Source organism: Acartia tonsa, chromosome 6 (assembly GCF_053477335.1).
Source record: "Acartia tonsa isolate MP-2025a chromosome 6, ASM5347733v1, whole genome shotgun sequence".
NCBI lineage: Eukaryota > Metazoa > Arthropoda > Copepoda > Calanoida > Acartiidae > Acartia > Acartia tonsa.
The window spans coordinates 45639979-45664420 of NC_137265.1; the positions used below are offsets into that span (position 1 = coordinate 45639979).

Genomic DNA, 24442 nt, shown 5'->3' on the forward strand with positions numbered 1-24442 from the left:
AAAACCATGCCCAGATAAATCTAAAAAAAAAATTGCCCTAAACCATCTTAGGACCTAAAAGAAGCTTCACTGTAAAGGAGAACCATATCGGTTCAGTGATTAGCGAGACAGAGAAAAAAAAGCCTACTACTTTGTATAATAGGATAAGGATAAAATTAATGGTGGAAAAGTTGTTATACTGCTAATTTGTTAATACTCATCAAAATTTAATAAAGTACTCAAAATTTGTAATCCAACGATTGTGAGAAAAAAAACTTTAAACACAAATCTTTTTATATTACAGTCCAATGTCTTTTCCCTCCCTGGTGTTAAAAGACCGACAGATTAACAAGAAACACTTGTTGAATAGCTTCACTTGTATTGTATCTTTTTTAACTGTTTACTTATTAGATTTTGTGCTAGTGACGCGTTTTAGGATGATGTCATTCTTTCATAAAAGCTTTGTACATTTAAAACGCTAAAATTGAATCTATTATTTCTACCAGACATCGTCAGCCGCATATTTCCTGCAGCTTTTGAAAAAAAAGTGTGAATTATTGCTGTAAAATAAAAAAAATCGGCTGAAAATAACTGCAGGTTACCAAAAAAACTAATTCAGCGGCGGCGGCCACTAAACCGTGCGTTTTAAAATTCAATAATTTGTACTTTTTTTTAGTTTTTGCCAATGGTAGTTAAATACTTCAAAATGTGGTTAACGAAAAAACCCTTTCAACGCTCCATGTTAATCTTGAGTGTCGGTGATTTATCGACATGTCATTTATCTTAAGGGAAAAGACAATGGACAATTAATTGATATTTAACCTCACTGATGAAACGAGGAAAGAGAAACTGTCCCAAGTTTGTAAATCTTTTGCGGAACAAGTTTCAATTACGTCATATTTTTCTTTCCCGAAAAAGAGAAGGGGGAACGAAAAAAAAAGGAAGGGGGGAAGAAAAAAGAGATGGGAGAAAAGGGGGTTTTCCCCATCTCTTTTGAAGAGATTTTCTTCCCCCCCTCCCTTTTTCGGGAAAGAAAAATATGACGTAATTGGAACTTGTTCCGCAAAAGATATACAAAATTGGGACAGTTTCTCTTTCCTCATGAAAAACAAAATTAGCAATAATGTAGATTTAAATAATTGGTTGAAATGTTTGGAACCATCTAATCAAATGCAATTAAAGTACCCAAATCTTTGCGAGAATGAACATGAAAAAGATTTTATAAAACTTTGGGTACTAATGAAATTTACATTCCAATGTCCCCCTCCCTCAATAATTATTATGTCATTATCACAATAGCTTTATATGGTAACTAATAACTATATTTGAATAATGCTTAGAAAAGGAAATAAGGCCGATGGATATATCAGACTACAAGTAAAAAAAAACCGCAAAAGTTCCACAGAGTTTTTTACATCAATTAAAAATATTTGCCAGGAGGGGACATTGGACTGTAATCTATACTGGCTGGTACCCAAAGTCTTATAAGCACGTTTTCAAATTTTTTAGCTATATTGCCCAAACTTTTTTACCAATACAATTTATTGGTACAACAATTTATATCTACAGATGCTGTATTTTCATTTATCATAATTAGAGGTGTCCGTCAATTAATCCTCCATTGTCTTATCTCTTAGGATCCCTGCAATTTGCCCACCTTTCTAAATTTAACCAAAAAAAAAGAAGTTAAAAATTACATTGACAATTTTTATTATAAATTTGGATTCGGGCAAAAAGTGCACTTAAAAAATCTTGCAACGGTTTTTACAAATTTTTATCCCCCCCCCCCCATTCCCTCTAAATTTTTCTTTTCCTTTATTCTCTTTCTCTCTTTTTTTAGCTCATGTCACAAACAGTAGCGGCACAGGGTTTTTTCAAAAGGGCGTCCAAGCTTTTTGTTTGAGGGGAAGTAAAAATCAGTTTAACGGGGGTAAAGCAATTTTTTTTTTTTTTTTTTGGGGGGGGGGTAAAACATCCCTTTTAGTTTTCCTCCCCTGGACGATAAACTAATGTACAATTGTAGATTTATGGGTACAAGTATTATTTATAGTCCAATGATCCTTCCCTCCATGCATAATATCCTAATAATAATTTAAATACAATCTAGGTTTAGTTTAAGAAAATTAGCCAGCTGGTTAGGTTTTTAAAATCAATTTGTGGCTTGTTCTATTCTGATTTTAAAGTTGTAATATAAGGTCACTTTTTTTGTTAATTCAAAGGCCTTAGGCGAGGTATTTGAAAGATTTTAAGATAAACGTCAAATTTAAACAAACCTGGCCCATAATTAGTGAAAAGAAAGGAAGAGAGAGAGAAAGTGAGAGAGAGAGAGAGAGAGAGAGAGAGAGAGAGAGAGAGAGAGAGAGAGAGAGAGAGAGCTAGATAGAGAGTGTGTGAGAGATAGATAGAGAGAGAGAGAGAGAGAGAGAGAGAGAGAGAGAGAGAGAGAGAGAGAGAGAGAGAGAGAGAGAGAGAGAGAGAGAGAGAGAGGGAGAGGGAGAGAAATCAGAAAGAACAAGGAAAACACAAACGAAGGGAGTACAGTTTACCAAATTAAAATATTTACAATTGATTACTATAAATGTCTCATCAAAAATCAGCCATATGACGTCATAAAAATGAGGGATTATCCATCTCTTGGGTGCTTTTTGAGACACTTTGTAAGAGTACACAATTTATGGGAAAAATTCTTGATTTTGTAGTAAAAAACAATATGTCTAAATTTTTTGATAAACATTTTTTAATATAAGTTATCAATTGAAAGAACATTAAGGATTTTATGTGCATGGCCCATGTTCTATTCATTTACAAAAAATGGACTTCTTAAATGTTTCTTGCCTTACATAACTTAAAGGAAACTTCATGTAAAGATACTGACAAACAAAATCATCAATAATCAGAATAAAATTTTATTATGCCTACAACAATGTCTATAGAAAAGCTACACTGAATAAGCTGAAAAGTATTATCACAGAAAACGAAGTAAATATAAAAATTTTTATGGTTTGAATGAAATATTCATAGCAAGATAGTCACTAAAGCATTAATTAATTTTTAAAAAAACGACATCTCTTTCCTTTTATTAACCAATGCAGCAATTGTGAAAAAATATGCTTTTATTTTAGAGAATAAAGGTTCGAAACTCATCAATATGTAAATTCAATATTATATTATGTTAACTTTATTTTAAACTGTGCTTGTAATGTACCATGGTTTCTTGTTTCCTACTCAATTTGTAGTCCAATCAGGGATCTTAAGGGATAAGACAATGGACAATAAATTGATGTACATTCCCAATGATGATAAACAAATTTACTCCTTCTGTAGGTTTTCATTATTAGTTCAAAAGTTAGGACACTGCTTGTATGAACTGACTAATTCACAATTAATAAATGTACCCAAAGAAAAGTTGTAATTCTAGAAATGAGAGAGAACTTTAGGCACTATTATAATTTTCAGTCCAATGTCCACGCCCTCTTAGTAAAATTAAAATCTTAAGAAAATTTTAAATAAATTTTATGGATGTTGTCAAACAATTACCCAACCACTATTCAGATGTTTTGAGCTTTACATTTTTAAACACGCGTAAGGTTTTCTTTGAAGATTAGCTTCCCCCACTCTATAAACCCAAGAAAGTACCTTATCTTATTGCATTCTCTACATGGATGTTATAGGTTCTAAATCTAATAAATTAAACAAATGTATTACTTCCTTATTCAATAAATTAGGAATCATTAAGAAATAGTTTAAGTCACTACTGCATTACATATCAACAGCTAAAGACCGACAGACCAAAGTTTTAAACTTTTAAAGTAGAATTACAGATAAAAAAAAATATTGAATCTGGTTAGTTTATTTATTTATAAACAAACATAAAATGGTTGTAAGACAATAATATTATCCATATACAGAGTTGGGACTACAAAACCAACTTTAAGTGTATAAAATTGGTTTGATAGTCCCAGCTAATAGTTACACTATATGTGTAACTAATATCTTCTTATTCATACAGATTACCATTTAACAATAACTATAATCATACACTTCACTTTTAGAAATTAAATTTGCTTAGAGTGATTTTTTCGTTTTAAATGATCTTTTTTTGGGTAATAAATTGCATGAAATCAAATTCATTAAATGAACTTCATGACTTTATTATGGGACTTTATATTACAAGTTAAATTACTTAATAATAGAATCTACTAAATGATATGTAAGATTCATAAAAAGTGCTTAAATAAAAGAAAGAAAATATGTTGCAAAAAAAACTAATAAAAAGCCAAATTATTTTTAGGACTAATTTCACATTTCTAATCTCTCCATAATTTTATTTCAGCCAGAAAATTACATGACATATAGTGCAAGAAATGAAAATTTGGAAGACTACTATTTAAATAAAATATTATCTCACGTACAATAAAACAGTTCTTGATACTGTGAGATAAACATCAACAAACACATTTAATAATCTTCTAGTAGAGTAAGAGAGAAATTAAATAATACTTAAAATACTTTCTGTATAACTTAAAGTGTACATGAATTATTTTTAGAAATAAATTTTTCAATGTGCTTTACTTTAAGTTTAAAAGCGACAATCTGTTTACTTTTTAAAACTCGAATTTTTTTTCCTTTTTGTATATTAAATAAAAGTAAAAAATAATAATAAATTCATTTTAAAAAAATACTTCGTGAACACTTTAATGAGTTTAAATTAAGTTCACAGCTTTTGCTGATATAAGAGTTTTCTGCTTCAGAAAGGTTTAATTAAATCAAATGTTAACACAATACAACATACATTTGCTATTAGAAGAAAGGAAATGAATTAAAGGATCTTCTGCCATGCAATATATAAGCATTTAAAAACTAAATTGAAAATTCAAATTTCGAAGATTTTTTGAAAAAATTTTGGAGGATTTTTTTTATCCAAAATAAAAAAATTTTCTGTATGGACAAAACAGAATTAAATCAAACGTTTGTGTGGGAAATTAAATATTCTAGTTAAAAAGTTATTCATGGTTGTTTTATTTGGGGTTAGGTATTTAAAAAATTAACAAAACATGAAAAAAATTCTAATGACATTACCCCAATAATCACCAAAAGTAACATAAAATAATCATAAAAAGTGTTACCTTTCCTTATAAATTAGATGGGGAAATTTTGAAATTTCTATCTTATTTAAAACAACCATGAAAAAGACAAATGGCTAGAAGCAATTTATTAATTATGAGTATTTCATAATTTTAGAAGGTTTAAAACAAAATTAAAAACTGAAAAAAAGTAGAATCTTATGATTCAATGAAATAAATTAGATTATGGCACAGAAAATATAACAATGTAAAATATAGAAACAAAAAAAGGGAATTAGAAATAATAATTAAGGGTTAATAAAAGAATTAAATAATCTTGTGATGAAATTAAAGAAATACTTGTGATATATGTAATGGTTGATTTGAGGTAGAGAACGTTCTAGAATTACTATGTTGTTAAGCCTATGTAAAAAGAGTAATTTTTGTGTTTTTTTTTTTCTTCATGTGATTTTAAAATTATCACTATTGATACCCTGTAAATATATACAGCTAAAATATAACGTTCACAAATAAAAACAAAATCACCGGGATTTAAATTAAAGGTATTGGGAATCATTTTCTAAATCATCTGATTATTAAATATTTCAACTCTCAAACACAGATTTCCCTTCCAATTTATAAGTTATTTATCAGTAAAAAAAAACTGTGGGAAAACCGGTTTTGTATCTAAACCAAAGCCTTTCTTGTTTGTTTGATAATCATATGAGCTATTTAATGCTTCACAATCCCTTTAAATTTTCTTTGTTCATTGAAAGTTTAACTTTTTTTCTATCACACACTAATTTAACCGGATCATTTTATAACTTATTCAATATTTAATGGTAAAAAGACAATTAAAATAAAATAGCAAAAAAGGTTTGAATTTTGCCTTTCTACCATTTCACTTAAATATGAGCTAGAAAGAAAACAATAAAAGTAAGGTTGACTATCACAATGAATTTAAACATTATATTTATACAGAGATTTTTATTGCTCTAGGTTACCTTGCGCCGCCCTTTGCCAGTTAAAAAGCATTCAGGCATAGTTATACATTTACTTAAAGGGAATATGCGACAAAACAAACAGTGCTTCTTTTGGTGCGCAATCCCTTTAACTATTTACAGATCTGACTACTTACATATATTTATGATAATAATTAACATATTAATGACACTTATGTCCACTTTAATTCTTGGTTTATACATAAACAAGCAGACATATAATTATAATAGTCATAACAAATTTAAAGGGTCGGTTTTTATATATATAAAAATGTATTCTTATTGCTCTCCTTATTGCTTTATTTACATTAATAGTACTTTTGTAACTTTAGCTTTACTTTTTAAAGAATTATTTTTGACACATTTTTATGGTTCTAATAATGGCACAAAAGTTTAGTTTTTGAGCTATATAAGGTGCTCCTTTATTGCTTAGCAATGGATGGGAATACAAAAAATGTGATAACAATGTTTATAAATAACTTGAATATGTAGTTCGAAGCATTTAAGTTTGAAATAATCTCCATGTTTAATAAGTTATCTCTCCTTAACAGTTGACTATATCTCTCCAGTTTTTATTTCGTTGTTTTGTTTGAATACCCTTTGTACAAGGTTTTAATTAGGTAGGTAGGTATCATCAGTTTAGGTTGGGTATGGCAATCAATCAATCAATAAAATTTCTTCTAATAAGGATTCTCAACATTACTAAAGTCTTTTGAATAATAATATCTTGTTACACACGACTTTTGAAGACATTTAAGTCATTTTTGTCCAAAAGTTAAACAAAACTTTTTTTCTTCAGTTTTTCATTATAATAATACAACCAATATTTTTAGAAATATTTCATTATACTTAATCGCCGCTGTTTCCCGCGGCGATGCCTATCGCCGGTCCCGCCTGTGCCCCCGGGGTACTTGATGGTGGGCGGATGACAACTGGCGGATCTCCTGCCTCGCTTATATCATCATTTTCAGCATCAGATCCCAATTCTCCCTCCCCGTCCTCTCTATCACTACCGTATCCACTTCCCACGCCGATACCGCCGTCCTTACCGCCGTTCAACGCTCCAAAGTTGAGTCCCGAAGCCGCCATAGCCATGGCTGCTGCTCTGGCAGCCGCTGGGTTATTCTGGAAGTTAAGTGCAGCGGCTGCAGCCGCCATGTTGCCTTCGCCGGCGGCTGAAATCATCGCCAGATATGTGTCAAGTAGGGCAGAGCCCGGGCCGCCTAAACCGGGGCCAGGGAAGTCTTTACCAATACCGGAGACGGGTGGGCGGAGTCCCCCGCCGATCATGGGGAAGGAGGTGATGGAGTGAGAGGTGGGGGAGGAGAAGGGGGTTGATGAGTAGGGGGTGGAGGAGGGAACCCTAAACAAAAAATTTAATTTAATGATTATTCCAAAAAATATATTTCAATCTATTGCTATCTCATGATAAAAATATATGTTAGGAAATGTTTATAAATAACCCCTTTTTAAAAATCAAAATTAACCAAACCAAATATATTTTAGAAATATGAATTTAAGTAAGTAATCAACTAATTTAATTAATATGGGTAGGTAAACTAACAAGAATTCAGGAGATAATAGGTGAAAAATAATCTATGATTGGCAAAAGGTATTATTTGTTCACGTATTACCTCCTGAATGCCTGTGCAAGGTGCTGACTGACTAACCTATTATCCTGGAATGCCCTAGCCCAGTTGTGAACATACCTCAAGTCTTCCGGGTCACTCAGATCTCTGTGGTCTCTGTCGCTGTTGCTGCGCCCGAATCCAAGGTGGCCGTGCGGCATCGATGGCGGCAGCGGGAATTGGTTCTGCAACAAAAATAAGTATTATGAATTTAGAGTAAGGCTTTATCAAGGAATTCTCAAGGGATAAGACAATAGACGAATAATGGATATGCCTCCCTTAATAATCAAAAACAAAATACCACATATGTAAGTAAGTATTTTTTTGGTGGAAAAGTTTGGACACTGCTAGTTTGCCCCAAGACTTATTGAAAAGATTTTTAGGCCAATAAATAAGAGATTATCTATCAAAATTTTGTAGATAAGAAAAAAATGCATTTGTGAAAATCAAAAATAATAATAATTTAAACTATAAAATGTCTCTAAAAAATTTCATTGAATGCTTCATAAAAGAAAATATTTCTTTATAGAATGAATCATAACAATTCCTTATAAATATTTTAATTAGTTTACATTTTTAAATCAGAAACTTTATAGATATTAATGTTTAGAAAGATATTGAACATTCTTGTGCTACTTGTAGTTTGTAAAAACAATCTACCTGATTATGTATAGAGAGACTGTTATCAAGCTTGGGGAGGTCAGAGCGCCTAGGAGCTGTGGGTGAGGCCCGCGCCGCTAGCTCAGAAGGAGATACCTAGATAGATAAATTTATATAGTCATTTAGATTTTCTTTAGCAATCTTGATATCTTCTTGTAAGAGCAATTAATAGGAAAAACTCCCAAAATAAAATGAATTACACTTTCTTTATGAAGCAATCAATGAAATAATGTTTTTAGCGACATTTGAAAAAAATTAAGTCAGTTTTCAAATATAAATAAAAATTAAATATTGATAATTATAAATTAAAATGAAACCAAGATGAAAACATCCGTAAGTAGCAAAGCACAAATGTATTGAAAGATATCAACAAATAACATAAAGTGTAAATGCTTACAAACAAAGGAATAAGATCAGATAATTTTAAACCAAATTTAATTCAGCAATAAAGTTACCTGTCCCCATAGCCATACAAAACATTTATAAAACCAGACAAAAACACGTAATGTAAAAATTAATCTACTTGGCCTTTCACCTATGCTCCTTAATTATGGTGATATTGACAAGAAGTTTCAGCCGTCTATGAATATATTTGTAGATGTAAAATAATTTGTAATCAGTAAACTATTATTTAAGAAACAAGGACGTTGTGACAAACGGACATACAGAAAAATGGACGGATGTAGTTTTGCAGCATCCCCCCACACCCAATGATGTATTACCTTTACCCCTGCTTTGCTGAGCAGCTTGCTGGCAAGTTCTGGATCAAATGGAGCTGGCATGGGGAGGACTGGCAGGTCCTTGGTGCTGATACCCCTGTGCTGCCGGGACATGTGGGAGTGCAGGCTGTTGCGGGACTTAGCCACGGTGCCACACAGCACACATCTAGCAAGAAAAATGCTCATTTTAAAAGAATATAAGTGAATCAAAGGAATAAACCAAACACGATCGTGTAATAAAAAGTAAAATTTTTTTATATTGATATGAAACTTTCTTGTTGAAAAATTTATGGCAAAAAGATTTTTTAAAGATAATGATGAAAATAATTTTGTATTATGATATGTTAGCTATGATTGGACGTAACAGTCTATGATTGTGACTAATATAAGCTTGATGGCGCGTGACATCAATAGTAAGAGAGGTGGAATGCCTTGACTCATAAACAGGCGCAACTCATTACCATGCACAGTTAGGACATCCAGACAAAGATCGTGCATCATAGTATGGGTTGTCTATCGGATTAATATACGCTTTTCCACTCAATTATAAAACGTGAGTGAAAAGGTCTAGAACCGTAAACGCCACCAAGCCTCTCAGAGGTCAATATAAGCTTGATAATATTCCATACCTGTATCCTGGACAGATTGTGTGCTTGTCCTCCATGTGTGTGCGCAATGTATGTGCGGATCTGAATATGCCAGGTGTTACACTTTTATGCATTTTAAAATATTTGCTCCATAAAGCTTAGAATATACCTTATTTATCTTTTCTTATTTGAAGCTCATCTATAATATAAAAAAGGCATGTCGGTTAGTCAAACGGTCACTAAAAATAGTTGAAAAAAATAGAAAATGCCAAATTTGCTGCTTTTGCTTATTATTGATTCGCATCTCTTAGATATCATTATACTTCCATTTCAAGTTTTTTTTTTATCAATTTGCAAAAATATTTGTTTATTTTTTCGTTATGATTTATTTTGTATTAAAAGTTGAAAATGAAATATATGTTTAGAATTGTTGGAATAAATTTAAATGAATTGAAATATCACACATACACACACACACACTCACATACACACACACACAAGCCTCAAATTAATCTTCAGCGCATTAAAAGATTTTCATGTGTAATGTGTATATTACATTTACATTTTCTTTGCCATTTTATTATACTCTAAAACTTGAATTTTTTAATTTCCATTTATTATTTCCCTTAAACATATTTATTGACCATATAAACTTCCGTCCCCTCTACGGGATCGACTCTATCCCTGTGGGGCCCTTCGAACCAAGACTTAACCTAACATAATATTAATCTAAAATACTTTTTAAAAAGTTAATTTGTTGTATATATGCATTATAATTGAGATGACAAATATTTTTATAAGCCTTATAGTTATAGTATACTTTTGATAAAACAAACATTTTTGAAATTGCAAAAAAAAGTAGAGTTGATTAAAATAAGTCAACATCTGTGTATATGTGTTGATTTGAAATTAAAATATTCGTCACAAAGTTGGTTAAATTCTAATTCTGTGTGAATTGTTTAGAATTTAACCATCTGTGTCTTAATCAGGGTTGCCCAATTAAACAAGTTTTTGAAAAAGTAATTTCCCACAAATTTCCGGGGGGGGGGGGGTATATCTACCAATTTCCCAATATCACCTTTTATAAAGCCCTGTAAGGATAAAAAGAAGGGCATTTAAAAAAATGAGAATCGGCTATATACAAATTGGTTATTAATTTGGGTTATTATAGAAATTTTGAAGATTTATTTTATAATTTTGGAAGATTTCAAAATAATTTTGGATTCTATTTTGTAAGATACCAAAGAACCAAGTAGTCTTAATATTTGGCAACCCTAAGTGTGCCCTTAAAGTATGTATTTCATTGCAGTATAACTATATTACCGTTCATTGGCAGACAGACAAATTTAACAAAGTTGCAAAAATGACAGAAAATTTCTATCAAAATTTTTGTATCATGGGAAGAAAACGAAGTAGCTGGTTTCGTCGTATTTTCACAAAAGTTTTTGATAGGTTATTTTGGGTAAAGTTAGGTAAATGTTGATGATTGCCCCGCAGGGATGGAACCTCCTTGCAGGGGCTAGAAACAGGAGAAAGGTTACTGTAAAAATACGACAAAATAGCTACTTCGTTTTCTTTCCATGATCCAAATTTTACGAGAATTGAAATTTAAAAAAAAAGTATTATTGTACATCAAAACAATACAATTTTTCGTAAAAATTTTGAAAAATTAAAAAGCAAAACAGTATTTACTTTAAAGACATGAGTAATGTAAAAAAGAGAAAAATACAGAATTAAATTTTTCCCACCACCCCTAGGCTAGAATTTGAAGATGGTATTAAAAGGGATCATGCGAGGGAATTAATTACAATCTCTTTCTTTTCTTGCGAAAATAAATTATAAAAACTGATAAAAAAATAATACTCAAAGAAAATATTTTTTTTTACAATTGTTTAAACAAAGACTATGTTTTTGGAAAAATAGCATTCTAAGACAATTATTTTTACTAAAATGAAGCTGTTGTAAAAAGTTAAAACGGGTAAAAAGCTGCTTAAAGGCAGTCCGACCGCTATAGATGTTTTCTACTTAATTATGCTCCATATAGATGCGAATGTTGACAAAAAGTTTCAGCCATCTATCTTTTATAGGGGCTGAGAAAATCATTAATTATGGACAGACGGACGGACATTTGGAAATATAGAGTAGCTTCGCTACTAAAAAACAAAATAAGGATCTTCTGTTTGACAAACATAACCTTTTTTTATAGAGCAGCTGCAGTATTTTAAAATAATGTGATTAATAAGTGTAACACCATGCCTGTAGATTTTGCCGCATTTTGGGCAGGGGCGGGGGTCAGTAGCCCGCACCCGCATCATCTCCAGTTTTCCCCCGACTGAAACAGGGGCGGTTAGGTCAGATAATAACCCTCCAACTGAAACAGACAAGTCACGTGTCCGTTAAAGAAGTTTCAGAAGGGAACAAAGACGACATTTAAATTATACACTATTACAGAAAACGTACAAAACATTGTTACATTTAATGATATATGACATTTTAAAAAATATTAATACAGAAAAAGTACAAAAACATATAATGTTATATTATATATGATTTGGTATATAGATTACTTAAAAAAATTATATGAATCTTTCTAGTATGAATAGTATTACTTTAAAACTTTAATTCAAGATGAAATATAAATTAAAGATAGCATCACTTATACCGCTTGTGAACCCCCCAAAGCCACCCCCTAACCCTACAGTGCTTTTAAAATTCATACTTAATCTAACCATTAAGAATCATGACAAAAATAGCTTTACAAACTTAGGAGGGGGATTTTGAGTGGTCCAGTTGCTATAGAAGAGATGTTACCAAATTGAGATTTAAAGTTAATGTAAATTGTAAGTAAATTGTAATTCAAAACATCAGAAGAAATGTTTTTAGTTTGGAGCATGTTCTGTAAACAAAATATAAAGGTCTTGCCTTGCCTTACCGCAATTTAACTCACAAAATTAGACCTTCAAATCAGGGATCTTTAGGGATAAGACAATGAACGATAAATTAATGTATATCCCTAATTACGATAAATAAAATTATTGGTGGAAAAGATTAGACACCGAATGTCGGACAAATCACGATTAAAAAGGAACACAAAGCTTTTAAGCATATGATTGAGAGATCATATTTTAAAAAACTTTGGTGACAGGTAAAATTTGCAGTCAAATGTCCCCTCCCTCCCTGACTTCAAATAGACTTTGAAGTAAGGACTACTTAATGTAAAGTGAAGATGTATTTATTTCAGGGATAGGGACATGGGATTTAAGAAAGATTTATCTGTAACAAAAAAGCATTTTTAGTGGTGATTTCACTTGGAAGGGTGGAGGTCCCTTACCCAAAATTGTTGTAAGAAGCTTCACTGTAAAGAAGTTCAGCAGTTAGCGAGATCCTTTGCATCAGACACACTTATAAAGACATCCTGTCACTTTTATATGAGAATGAAAAAGCGGGGCTAAAATTCTGGAATTAATCTTAAAATGTTTCATCTTTTATGCGCGAAAAGCTGTTTATAATACGATGCGATAGATAAATAACTTTACTTTTTGTATTCTTGACTTAGGCAAAGTAGTTGATTTCCCCCCTCTTATAAGTAATGTTTAACATTATACTATTCTTTTTTTGCTATTATTATTTTGCATCGAATTAAAATCTAATGTGAATATCTCTGTATGTAAAGAATTTAATTTTCAAATAAATGAAATTATGCAATTTAATTTTGATTTACAACAACAATGTGAATATTTAAAATAAATGTATTAAAACTGTTGTAGCTGGTCCCCCCCAAATGTGAAATTAAAATGGTGTATATTGTAATTTAGGCATAAATTGTTGGATTTTAGATGCACTATGGGATAAAGGAATAAGTAAAAAAAGGACAAAGCCTTAATTGTGTCAAAATTGTTTCAAAAATCATTCATGTGACGTCATAAATATGAAGGATTATCCATCTCTTTTTTAGATGTTTTCTTTCCCACTTCTCCTCTCATCTTCCTCATTTTTATGACGTCACATGGATCATTTTTGACACTTTTGACAATTTGGGCTTTGTCAAAAAAAGTCTCAAATGTAGTATACTTTATATTTTTAATGATTATTAATTTTAAACTTAAGTAAAATTAATAATTAAAAAATCTTACATCTAATTCTTTTGTAAAAAATGAAATATCACCTAAATCAGAAAATGGCCTAAAACCACCAATAGATCTTAATTAATAAAACAGTTTCAGAGATCTTTAATTATATTTCATAATTGCAAAATTGTTTAGCTTATTTACCTCTTCTTACACCCAAACGTGCATTGCAGTGGTAGCACTATCTATAAAGTCGGGTTCTGTAGAAGCTTCGCTTTATAAAAACACAGTAAATTTTCAGTTCTATTTGATTTTATATAACTGTGATACTAACTAAATAATGACCTTAAAACCCTTTTAAACACTAGCATGGTAATGTTTGTTAAACTTGGTACTTTAAAGTTGACACACAATTGCAAAGCTTAATATCGACTGTACTGTGAGGCATTGTAGTTAAAAACATATGACTACCAGCAATTAACGCTAGTCTTAAAATTACTCTAATAATTTACCCTTACGTCGATACAATGTCAACACTGAAGCTTAACAGGGTCTTTATGCAGTGCAGATAAACAAATTTAACAACATTAAATCATAAAACAATATCAATCAAAATTTTAAACTTCAGATAACGGATAAAATATTGTTAGTGCATTTTTGCTGCTAAGTCAGGCGCTTGCTAAGTCCATAAGTCCATTAAAAAAATGCCTTGCAACATAAACAGGCGTGACACATTGTCAATTATAGTTATACTTTGAAATTTTAAACAAATATCGTGAAATTAAAGTGTTGTAAAATATAAAAAATAGTATGTTTTTTCTGTCTTTTATGATCTCTAAATCTAATCGAGGTCCTCCATTTTAGGAAGGCTTTACTTAAGTCTTATGTAGTTTCTTTTACAAAAGTAAACATGGGTCATTAAATATAAATGATACTACTTAAATTTAGACTTGTATAAAATAAATTTAAAAGTAATAAAAAAAAAGTTGAGAAAGGTACGAGTTCAAATATTTGAAAAAGAAAGTTATTCTAGTGTTATTAGAACATTAAACAACAATTCTACCTAAAACTTTTAACCTTTATTTCTTTGTTTATTGCACAACTAACATATTCAATTCTCGTCAAATAGGATTTTTATGGGCAAATTTGAATTTGAGAATCGAATTGGGCAACTACACATAGGGGGGGGGGGGGGAAAGTTTACCAACTTTTCTTACACTCTTAAAAATAAACCTATATTTTACGATTTTGTTGCATATCTTATCTTTAACTGAATCCGTTAGCCTGTCGAATTTTAATTAAACATTCATAAAAATATTAATTATAGCTTCCATTGGCAGCTACTCTATATATATCCATCCATTCGTCCTTTCATGTCAAAGCTTTATAGAACTTCAGCTTACAGTATTACATTTACATTTCTAGTTGAAAAATTAAAAATTATAAGATTAAATTATGAAATAATTTTTCTCAATTTGTAATTGTTAAGATACTAATTATACTTTTATACATTACAATTTAAGGTTTTTTTTACAGTGTAATATATAGAATTAATGTATATAAAGATACATAATATATAAAAGTTCAGGAAGGGAGGGGATAGTGGGCTGTTTATTACACTAATACCCAAATTTTTCTTATTCGTTGGTAGAACAACATTGTGGACTTTTATTGAATTTTGATAGGTTAGATTTCTAATTTCAAAGTCTAAATATTTCATCCATTAGTTGTAATCGTCAAAAGTAGTTTTATGTTTCAATATTGGGGATGAACATCAATTTATCGGCCATTGTCTTATCCCTTTATATAAAAGTTACATATCCACACAATACACATATAAGTTTGATATACTCTCCCTCTCTCTCTCTTACTCTTCTTTATTTGTTCTCTATATATATGATTATATATCATGAGAATTTACATCAGTCAAACATAACTTATATGCTAGGGATTTGAATTAGACATACTTTTATTCATTCTTCTTTTTTTAAACAAGAATAGATTTTTGCAAAGTATGCGAAAATTATTGAATCTATAAATATTTTAAGTACCTCAGAAGCTAAACTTTTTAGAAACTACGTTTTCTTGAATAAATCTAATATTAAACAATAAATTTATTATTCTAGATGGGATGGCAGTCACAATAAAACGTTGAATAAAAATTGAATTTCTTGATTATAGTTAGTCAATATGACTCATTTCTATAATACGAGCAATGAAATTTTTTGACGAAAAAATTCCTGGAAGCTAACGTAGAAAAAAATTACTATTTTTAGCTAACTTATTATACGATTTAAATACAAAAAATGCTCTTTGTGTACACGTTCTAACAGTTATGATTACTTTATTAATCAATTAGATTTGTATGTCAGTGGATGTCACCACGTCTAGCAGATAATGTTAAAATTGTGTTTTCTCTTCTTAAAATAAATCTTGAGTAAATGTATATAAAGAATTTACAACACAAAATTAATCCATCTTAATTCAAACTAGAGTTAAAAATGGGAGGGGGAGGGATATAAGACGGGGACATTGCAGGGATCTTAAGGGATAAGACAATGTATTATAAAATTATGTAAGCCTATTATGATAAACAAAATTACCCTTTCTCTAGATTAAAATTGACTGGTAAAAAAGTTTGTAAACTTGTTGTTTGTCTAAACTTTGAGCCAACGAATGAGAGAAGGTATTAATAGGTAACTGGACAAAGTGTCTAAAATATCAGCCATGTGACGTCATAAAAATGGAGGAGATGAGAGGAGAAGTGGGAAAAAAGAGATGGATAATCCCTCATTTTTTATGACGTTACATGGTTGACAAATTTGTCTTTGCTTAAAACACAAAATTATTTAAAGTTTAATATCCCCTATTCCCTGCGACTTCGCAGTACTTTTAAAAACTCAGTAAGAAATGGGAAATTACAGTTTTATTCTTCTAAATGAAATTAGTATTGATTCTTCCACTAATGTGCAGAGACACCAGGGTTAGGCCACTTGGAGGAAAACTTGAGATATTTGTATTAAAATTATGCTTCTTATTGCATACATAGCATGCTCTGAATATTAAAAAAATAAATAAGGCCTTTTTAAAATGAGCTCATTGTCTATGAATGGATTTAATTACAAGACTTTCTGTAAAATACATCGCTTCAAGTATTATGTTCACGTTCACTAATTGGTTGGCTTTTCAAATTTATCGTTTAATGTCTTACCCCTTAAGATAACTCTTTTTCATTAAATAATTTTGGTTATTACACAATTTGTTTTTCTGAAAGTGAAGCATATTTTGTTTTAAGAGTAAGAAGAAAATAGACAAATATGTTTTGAAGAAAAAAAAGACATTTCCCTTTCTAAGTAAAATACCGAGTACTTTTTCACAAGATATAAAGATATACATTTTTATATACATATCTCTATAGGCTAACGAATTATATGTTTAATGGTATATTTTGCAATTTGTAGTTAGGGAAAAAATGATTAATGAAAAAATTTGAAAAGAAAATAAAGGTTAATGCTTCAACTAGCATAATATTCAAGTATATGTATGTCTCTATGTGTGTTAGACCGGTTCAAAAACATAATTTTGGCAAGGATCTTAAGGGATAAGATAATGGACGATAATTGGGTCTGCACCCTCAATCATAATAAACAAATTTACCACTACTGTATGTAAAAAAATTTGATTAAACAGTCTTTACATTACTGGTCTATAGTAACAACCCAATTAAGATTTTCTCATCGTTTACAAGCTAACGAATGCGAAATCATGTATGTAAAACTTTGGGGGCTGTAGAGTTTTTTATTCAAAATAGATATTTTTTTGTTTTCCTGAAGTACATATTTCAAAAAAAATCAAATGCTCTGCTAAGATAAAAAAAATCTAAAACAATTTTAAGAATAATGAACAAATCTAATGTATGTATATATGAGTTGAATGTTGAAAACATGTTTTTACTTTTGGATAAGGAGATGTCAACTTTTCAACTTTACTTTACTTTAAATCTAAAAAAATACAATATTTTAGGAAAAAATATTTTTTTTCAAGGTTTTTAGGGGGTAAACTCTCGTCGTGTTAAATATACCAGAAGCTATTATTTTTGTTTGTCAGAAAAGAGGCGTCTATCAACATTCAAAGATCCATAAAAGCATACCAGAAAACCTTAAAATCACAACTCGTTTCAATGATAAAAAGGAATACCGCTTTATATTTCAGAAATGCCTATTTTTTTGTTTTAAATTTTTAAATGAATTTTTAGAACAACCCCCTTAGATATACAAAAACATATTTTTAGAATTACCCCCTGGATTTGTAAAGATATGTGTGATAAAATCACATAAACACAAATATACATTATCCTTAACAATGCCTGCTTATATACAGGTATACACACACACACACACACACACACACACCCACACACTCACACACATAAATTCATATTTATCTGTGTGTGTGTGTGTAAGATATTCCGACAAATAGTTGCTACATATTTACACCATTTCACACACATAAACATACAAGTAGGCACTATAAAAAAAATTTTAAAATATTTCAAAATTGATTTAAATCTTTTCCATCTATTGCCATGGACACTTACTATACTTACTGGTATAGAAAATAATTTGCTTTATATCCCTATCCAAATATGTTTAACATTAAGAATAGCAACTAAAAAGGTATATCTACGTTCAATTATGTTGTTATGATGTCATTTTGATTGCATTTGTAACAGTATTATAAAATATTTATATGAATCAGTTATTTTCCCGTGCCACAAAAACAAGAGTAATATTATGATTTTTGATCATTCCCAGAAAGTTGTCTATTAAACAATACCAACAATTCATGATTTTTAGTTTGGCTCAAAACCAGTTCTAATCAAGCTGACATTAATCGGTTTGGAAGCCATACTGGAAAAAATATTCCTTCAATAATATTCCCGCATTTTTTACCGTGCCTACTTATTGTGTATTTTTGTATTCATGTTTGCGGTGTGCAAAACATATCAAGAAATGAAATATAGCTTTGCAATTTCACTAGGAAATAAACATTGCTCGGTGCTCCACACATATATAATAATAATATATTTATACAGGATATATATAGATTCATTCTGTCAATTGTAAGTGATATTATCATAGTCCTATTAATTAAAGTAGAGGGGTTATTTTGTCTGTCCGTTAAGATCTTGCTCATTTTTGGAAAAAAAACATATAGTTCTTAGGTGGTTTTAAACTATTTCATTAGAAAACTGAAGTCTTGGGATAGTTTGAGACTATTTTAATCATCTTTTTCAGTTGTACTATGGGGATTCGTGGGGGCAGTTATGTAACATTAAGATAAAAACTAGGGAGAAATTCCTTGGCCTAAAATAAGCGCATCTATTATCATGTTCAGAGTTATATACAAACAACCAACTAACCCTTTGATTACATGACATTGCCTTGCTAGTTCCAACTTTTATGTAGAAATGAATTAAAATGCCTAGTAAATCAGCTTAAGAAATTATTTCAACATTTATGCTTCTATGTTTTATTAAATAAAATAAAGATACATCATTTACTTGTTAAGACAAAGACAAAAACCGACAGATAAACACACACACACACACATACACACACACCCCCACACACACACCCATACACTTAATATAACACTGTTAGCCTAACAAAAATACCATTTTCCCGTTTCTTGCTTCACTTTAAATAGAAATAAGTTGGTCTGTGTTTTACCTATACTTACACACACACACACACACACACACACACACACACACACACACACACATACACACACACACACACATAAACACACATTTTAGTTGTCTATTTGTATATTGTTTAGCTGGTACATCCAAAAACTTTCTTTGGGTCAATTTTGTTTCCCAAAATTTAATAAGAAACATTCTACTTTTTGCTTCCCTCTATATAATTAATATAATTTGATGAAGACTGGTAATGAACTTTTTACAGGGAGGGAATAGACTTTGAGCTGTTTATTACAGTAGTCCCCAAAGTCTTCTTATTCGTTGGCTTTTAACTTTAGGAACTTTTATTGAATTTTGATTGGTTGGTTAATTTAGTTGAGTGTCCAAATAATTCATCCACTAATTGTAATCTACAGAAGAGTAATTTTGTGTATCATCATTGGGGAAGTACATCATTTAATCGGCGATAGTCTTATTCTTTTAGATCCCTGACTTTTTATAAAGTAAAATTTACTGTTGCTTAAAGATATTCTATAAAGGAACTAAGTGGATTGTTAGATTGATCAATTGCAGATACGTTTTGTTTGAAATTTTACTATAATAGTTATTTATCGCATCGTATTATAGACAGTTTTTCGAATAAACATAAAAAATATGAAAATATTGTTAACCCCGAGGAGCCAAAGACCCGGGCTAACAATATTTGTATAAAATTTTGTGATTTTTATTTTCATGCCGGTGGAACATTGTCTTTAACTCGATGTTATCTATGTTTTTTTTTCAGTATGGCTACTAAAGGAATCACCATGCAAAATTTGAAATCGATAGGACAATTCTAACATGCCTAAATTAACGGAAAAAGCTATCCGTTACGAACGTACGGACGGACGGACCGACCCTAATTATAGAAAAGCTTCGCTTTTAAAAATTGTATACTAGTAATTGTTGTGAAGAATGCAGTAGTTTACCAAACTTTTCTTATAGTATCTTTCAAGTATGAACTTACCACTTCAGGAAAAAAGGAATTTCCATATATTTCAATGGATAATGATGTACAAAATAATATATCATATGATAATTGGGGCTTTTTTGTGTCTTTTGAAACAAATAAGATTTTTTTATGAAATAATTTTAATACTTAAAATCTCTTAACTTCTCTTTACCTACACACACACATACACACACAAGTTCAGTACACTAAAACTTGCAAAATTTGTGTGGTATCTGTGTGTGTGTGTGTGTGTGTGTGTATGTGTGCTTGAGGGCAATAATACTTGGTATTGAGTCTTACTTTAAAAAAGCTCAGTACATATTTTAGTATTTAAAAATATTTCTCTTTTAGATAACATTAACATATTCTTATGTAGTATATTGTTTATATTTTAATTTTATGTCATTTTGACCTAAGAGTAGCATTTGATAAACATAAGGAAAATCATTTTATTCAAGATGTATATAAATACGGTGACCGCAGGGATCTTTAGGGATAAGACAATGGATGATAAAGTGATATACGTACCCAATGATGGTGAGACATTATTACCCTTCTTTAAATCATAATTAGGTTTAGTTGGTTAAACTGATAGTTTGATAAAAGTTTTCGATAAATAAATTGCTGCACAATTTTAAATTGCGCAAATTTTGAGTTAGACTTGTGATGCTCTTATTGTAGTACAATACATATATATTAGAATTACTTCAATTTCTGTATAGTGAACATACACATGAACCCAACCAGGGAGGGTGGGATCATTGGACTGTAAATTATATTGCCCCCCAAGTTTTAAATTCTTTTGTTTTGGGTATTTTTAATAAATTTTTAATGGTTTGTTTTAACCGTGTTAAAAATTTTCAAGCACTAATTTTAATATACAGAAGGGTTTAATTTCATTGTGGACGCATATCAATATATCATCCATAGTCTTATCCCTTAAGATCCCTGAAACAGAACATACTCTGAAAGCAAATAATACAATAGATGGAATTATTGAGTGAACGAACAAGCCACTCTTTCTTTTTATCTATAGTTAAACATGTACACTGTACGTACAGGGATAGATACTTGGAATAAATTGTATTATGTAACCAACTTTTAAAAAAATTCAATATCCTCAGATACAGTATAGTTTTAGTTATAAAATAATATATTGTAATTTGTAAATAAATACTTCAAATTTCAAAAATATGAATAGACACACAATATATATTTGTTTTTTTAAATAAACATATAAATATATTAATAAAAATGATATTCCTATAAAACAGGATTATATAAAAAGCATATTAAATATAAGATTAAAGATATTTTTTTATCAAGAAAAAAAATATTTTTTCTGTATATTCTTACAATTGTTAATTACTTACTTGTGGGGTTAGCCGCATGACTCTGTAGACCGATATGTGTAGTGCTGGGACCTGGCATTGTGGGCATACCCATGCCCAGGCCTCCGGGACCGTTTTGTCCGAGTCCCAGGAAGTTGGGGAACCCTGCTTGGCGGTAGAGCGCCTCAAGCCCCGGCGGGAACAACGGGTTGATAGCGCCGTGGAAGCTTTCAAGATCTCTGACGCTGCCGCTTGTTTCCGACTTGACGTTGTCCATGCTTGCGCTGCCGGGCCTATCGCTGGCGCTTGTGTCGCTTGCGCTGTCCTCTCCCTTCTCCAGAGCCTGGCTGAGCAGTGATTTGTCAGCGCCGCTGACCTCAAGACCGCCGCCACTTGTGCTGCCCAAGAACTTGATACTAGACGAATCATGATCGCGGTCGCGATCCCTGCGTTCAAGTGGGGAGACTGGGCGCGGCCAGGATTGGCGGCGGGACTCACCGTTGTGGCGGGAATGGGTGGTGGATGAGGGAGGGCGGGTCGGTGATGATTGGCGGCATGGTAACGGCGGAGAGTCGGCGATGGGAGGGCGGGGTCCGGTGTGGCGGGGACGCTTGTGAATCGGCGCATAATCCTCGGGTTCGTCCTGGCTGGGGTTCTCACATATGGGGGAGGTCTAAATTAGAAAATATCTTAAAATTGGCAAATTATCTTTCTATTTAAAACTTTGTTTTAGTAAAATGGGATTTTAAAAAATAAGTATTATATTGAGAAAAATAACTTACAGAATTAGATTTTTGGTATGAGGCGGCCTCTAGGAGAAGTGGGTGATCAGCGAGACCTTTGACCTGGAGCACCTCAGCTGTGCGCAGGAAACTCTTCACATTGGTCCGGTGTACCTGAATATTATAATAAATAATTAACAATTACAGCATGCTATTGTGCAATAATGTACAGAAATATAGTATTTATTGCAGAACAGTTTTTTAGGAACCTTTTTTCATAATTTTTAGTATAGTAGTAATCATAAAATTTATTATACTGGAATTATTAATTATCATACATAATAAGTAATTAAAGATAAAATATTTGCAATCAAAGTGCTCTCTAGAAAAGCATAACATAAAGAAAAGAGTTTCCTGTCTCTAGTTCCTTTGAAGACAAAAGAGCAGTACAAATTTACAATGTGGATCTAATAGATTTTCTTAAAGTTATAGAGTAGCTTCTTTATAATAGAGTCAGTTTACCTGAACCTCTCCATGGTACATGAAGTTGAGAAGACTGCGCAGATCAGCAGAGGGAACATCTCGCATTATTATGATCGGGTGCTGGCATGGGTTGTTCTAAAATTATGTTTAATTAGTTCTATAAATAATTTTTTCTTTACATAAAAGTAAAAGGATCTCGCTAACCGCTGTACCGATATGGTTCTCCTTTACAGACAGGCATCTTATAGGTAACTATTTTGGGGGATTGTATCTTAATATTGGAAAACGCCCCTAAAAAGAGTGAAGGGTGGGCTTAAACCCCTTTTCCCTTCTACAAAGGGTAGTCTTTATCTTATGGAATGTAGATCAATTTAACATGAAATATCTTATCCCTAAATATCCCTGGATGTAATGCAAGTTCTAAACCCATTCTGACACGAGGTAAACTTTCTTTACAAACCAAAAAATCTTCACAAATATTGTACAACTATACTGGCCAAGAATGGAGGTATAGACAATGTAGTAAATTTTGACCGTCAACAACTCTATAACGCGCTATGTCTGTACGTACTGCAGTCTATATTGCTATGAGGTAAATAAGATTTTCTTGGCTGTTATTTGAGATAGACAGCTGATTTTTTAAAAGTTTGACCTTGTACCTATGAGCATCAAGTATATGATTTGATTGGTCAGTCGGTTATGCTACAAAAGACCTATAACCATTAAATTAACGAATACTATAAGAGCAGTAAGACTTTTTATGAAACTGATTGAAAATCTTATTGGGGGGAAAGGATAAATTATATCCATTATCCTATCCCCGTACCCCTGACATCCTAAACATATGTATGATATGAAAATGATAAATATATGCATTTATGGCATTTGTGTGGTGTATATGCACATGTTTCACCCAGGTTTAGAGTAATCTAACTTTAGCCTCACATCTTATCTTTACACACTTTACAGAAAAAAAAGAACTGTCTAAAACACTACACAAGCCACCAAAGTTTGTCATAGAGTACTTTTAAAGCAAATGTACAGGTTTTAAACTAGAATAAAAAGCTTACAGTTATTTGTTTTGGAATTTTCCTATTTTATCTTAGGACACTATATTGGGATGGTGGGGACATTGAATTGTAATTAACACTAGTACCCAAAGTTTTATGTTAATGTTCATTAATTGGCCTAAAAACTTTGGGTATTTAAAAAAATCTTGATTGGTTGTAAAAGCCTATGTGTCCAAAGTTTTACATAAATTGTTATTAAATAAGGAAGGGGTAGATTTGTTTATCTTGATAGGAGATGTACATCATTGTCTTATTCCTTTCAAGTTTCTAATAGTAATATAAAATAAAATAAATGTTTAGTTATATGCCTTTTTTTTTTAACTTTCTTACAACTACTTTGGTAAAAATGTCTTTGTCAAGAAATTCAATGCTTTTTTTGATGGTTTTAAACTGCATTTTAAGCATGCATCATGCATTTATTATCATTTAATTTT

General features: G+C 31.0%; 1 protein-coding gene across 11 annotated transcripts in view; it reads right to left on the reverse strand.

Annotated features, from left to right (window-relative positions):
* Positions 1-3818: 3818 nt before the first annotated feature.
* LOC145322788 (protein abrupt-like) overlaps positions 3819-24442 on the reverse strand; it is a 123438-nt gene continuing 102814 nt past the window's right edge. For 2 of the 11 annotated variants that reach the window (XM_080165051.1, XM_080165050.1), the window contains 9 exons: positions 22978-23073; positions 22516-22629; positions 21776-22406; positions 11894-11969; positions 9680-9739; positions 9054-9216; positions 8332-8427; positions 7714-7856; positions 3819-7406 (listed from right to left, as the gene is read on the reverse strand). In XM_080165051.1, the coding sequence (XP_080021177.1) occupies positions 6893-7406; positions 7714-7856; positions 8332-8427; positions 9054-9216; positions 9680-9739; positions 11894-11969; positions 21776-22406; positions 22516-22629; positions 22978-23073 (1893 nt within the window). In that variant the 3' untranslated portion in view covers positions 3819-6892. Of the gene's footprint in view, positions 7407-7713; positions 7857-8331; positions 8428-9053; positions 9217-9679; positions 9740-11893; positions 12009-21775; positions 22407-22515; positions 22630-22977; positions 23074-24442 lie in introns of all 11 variants that reach the window. The other 9 variants (XM_080165049.1, XM_080165048.1, XM_080165046.1 and 6 more) reach the window with 7 other exon arrangements.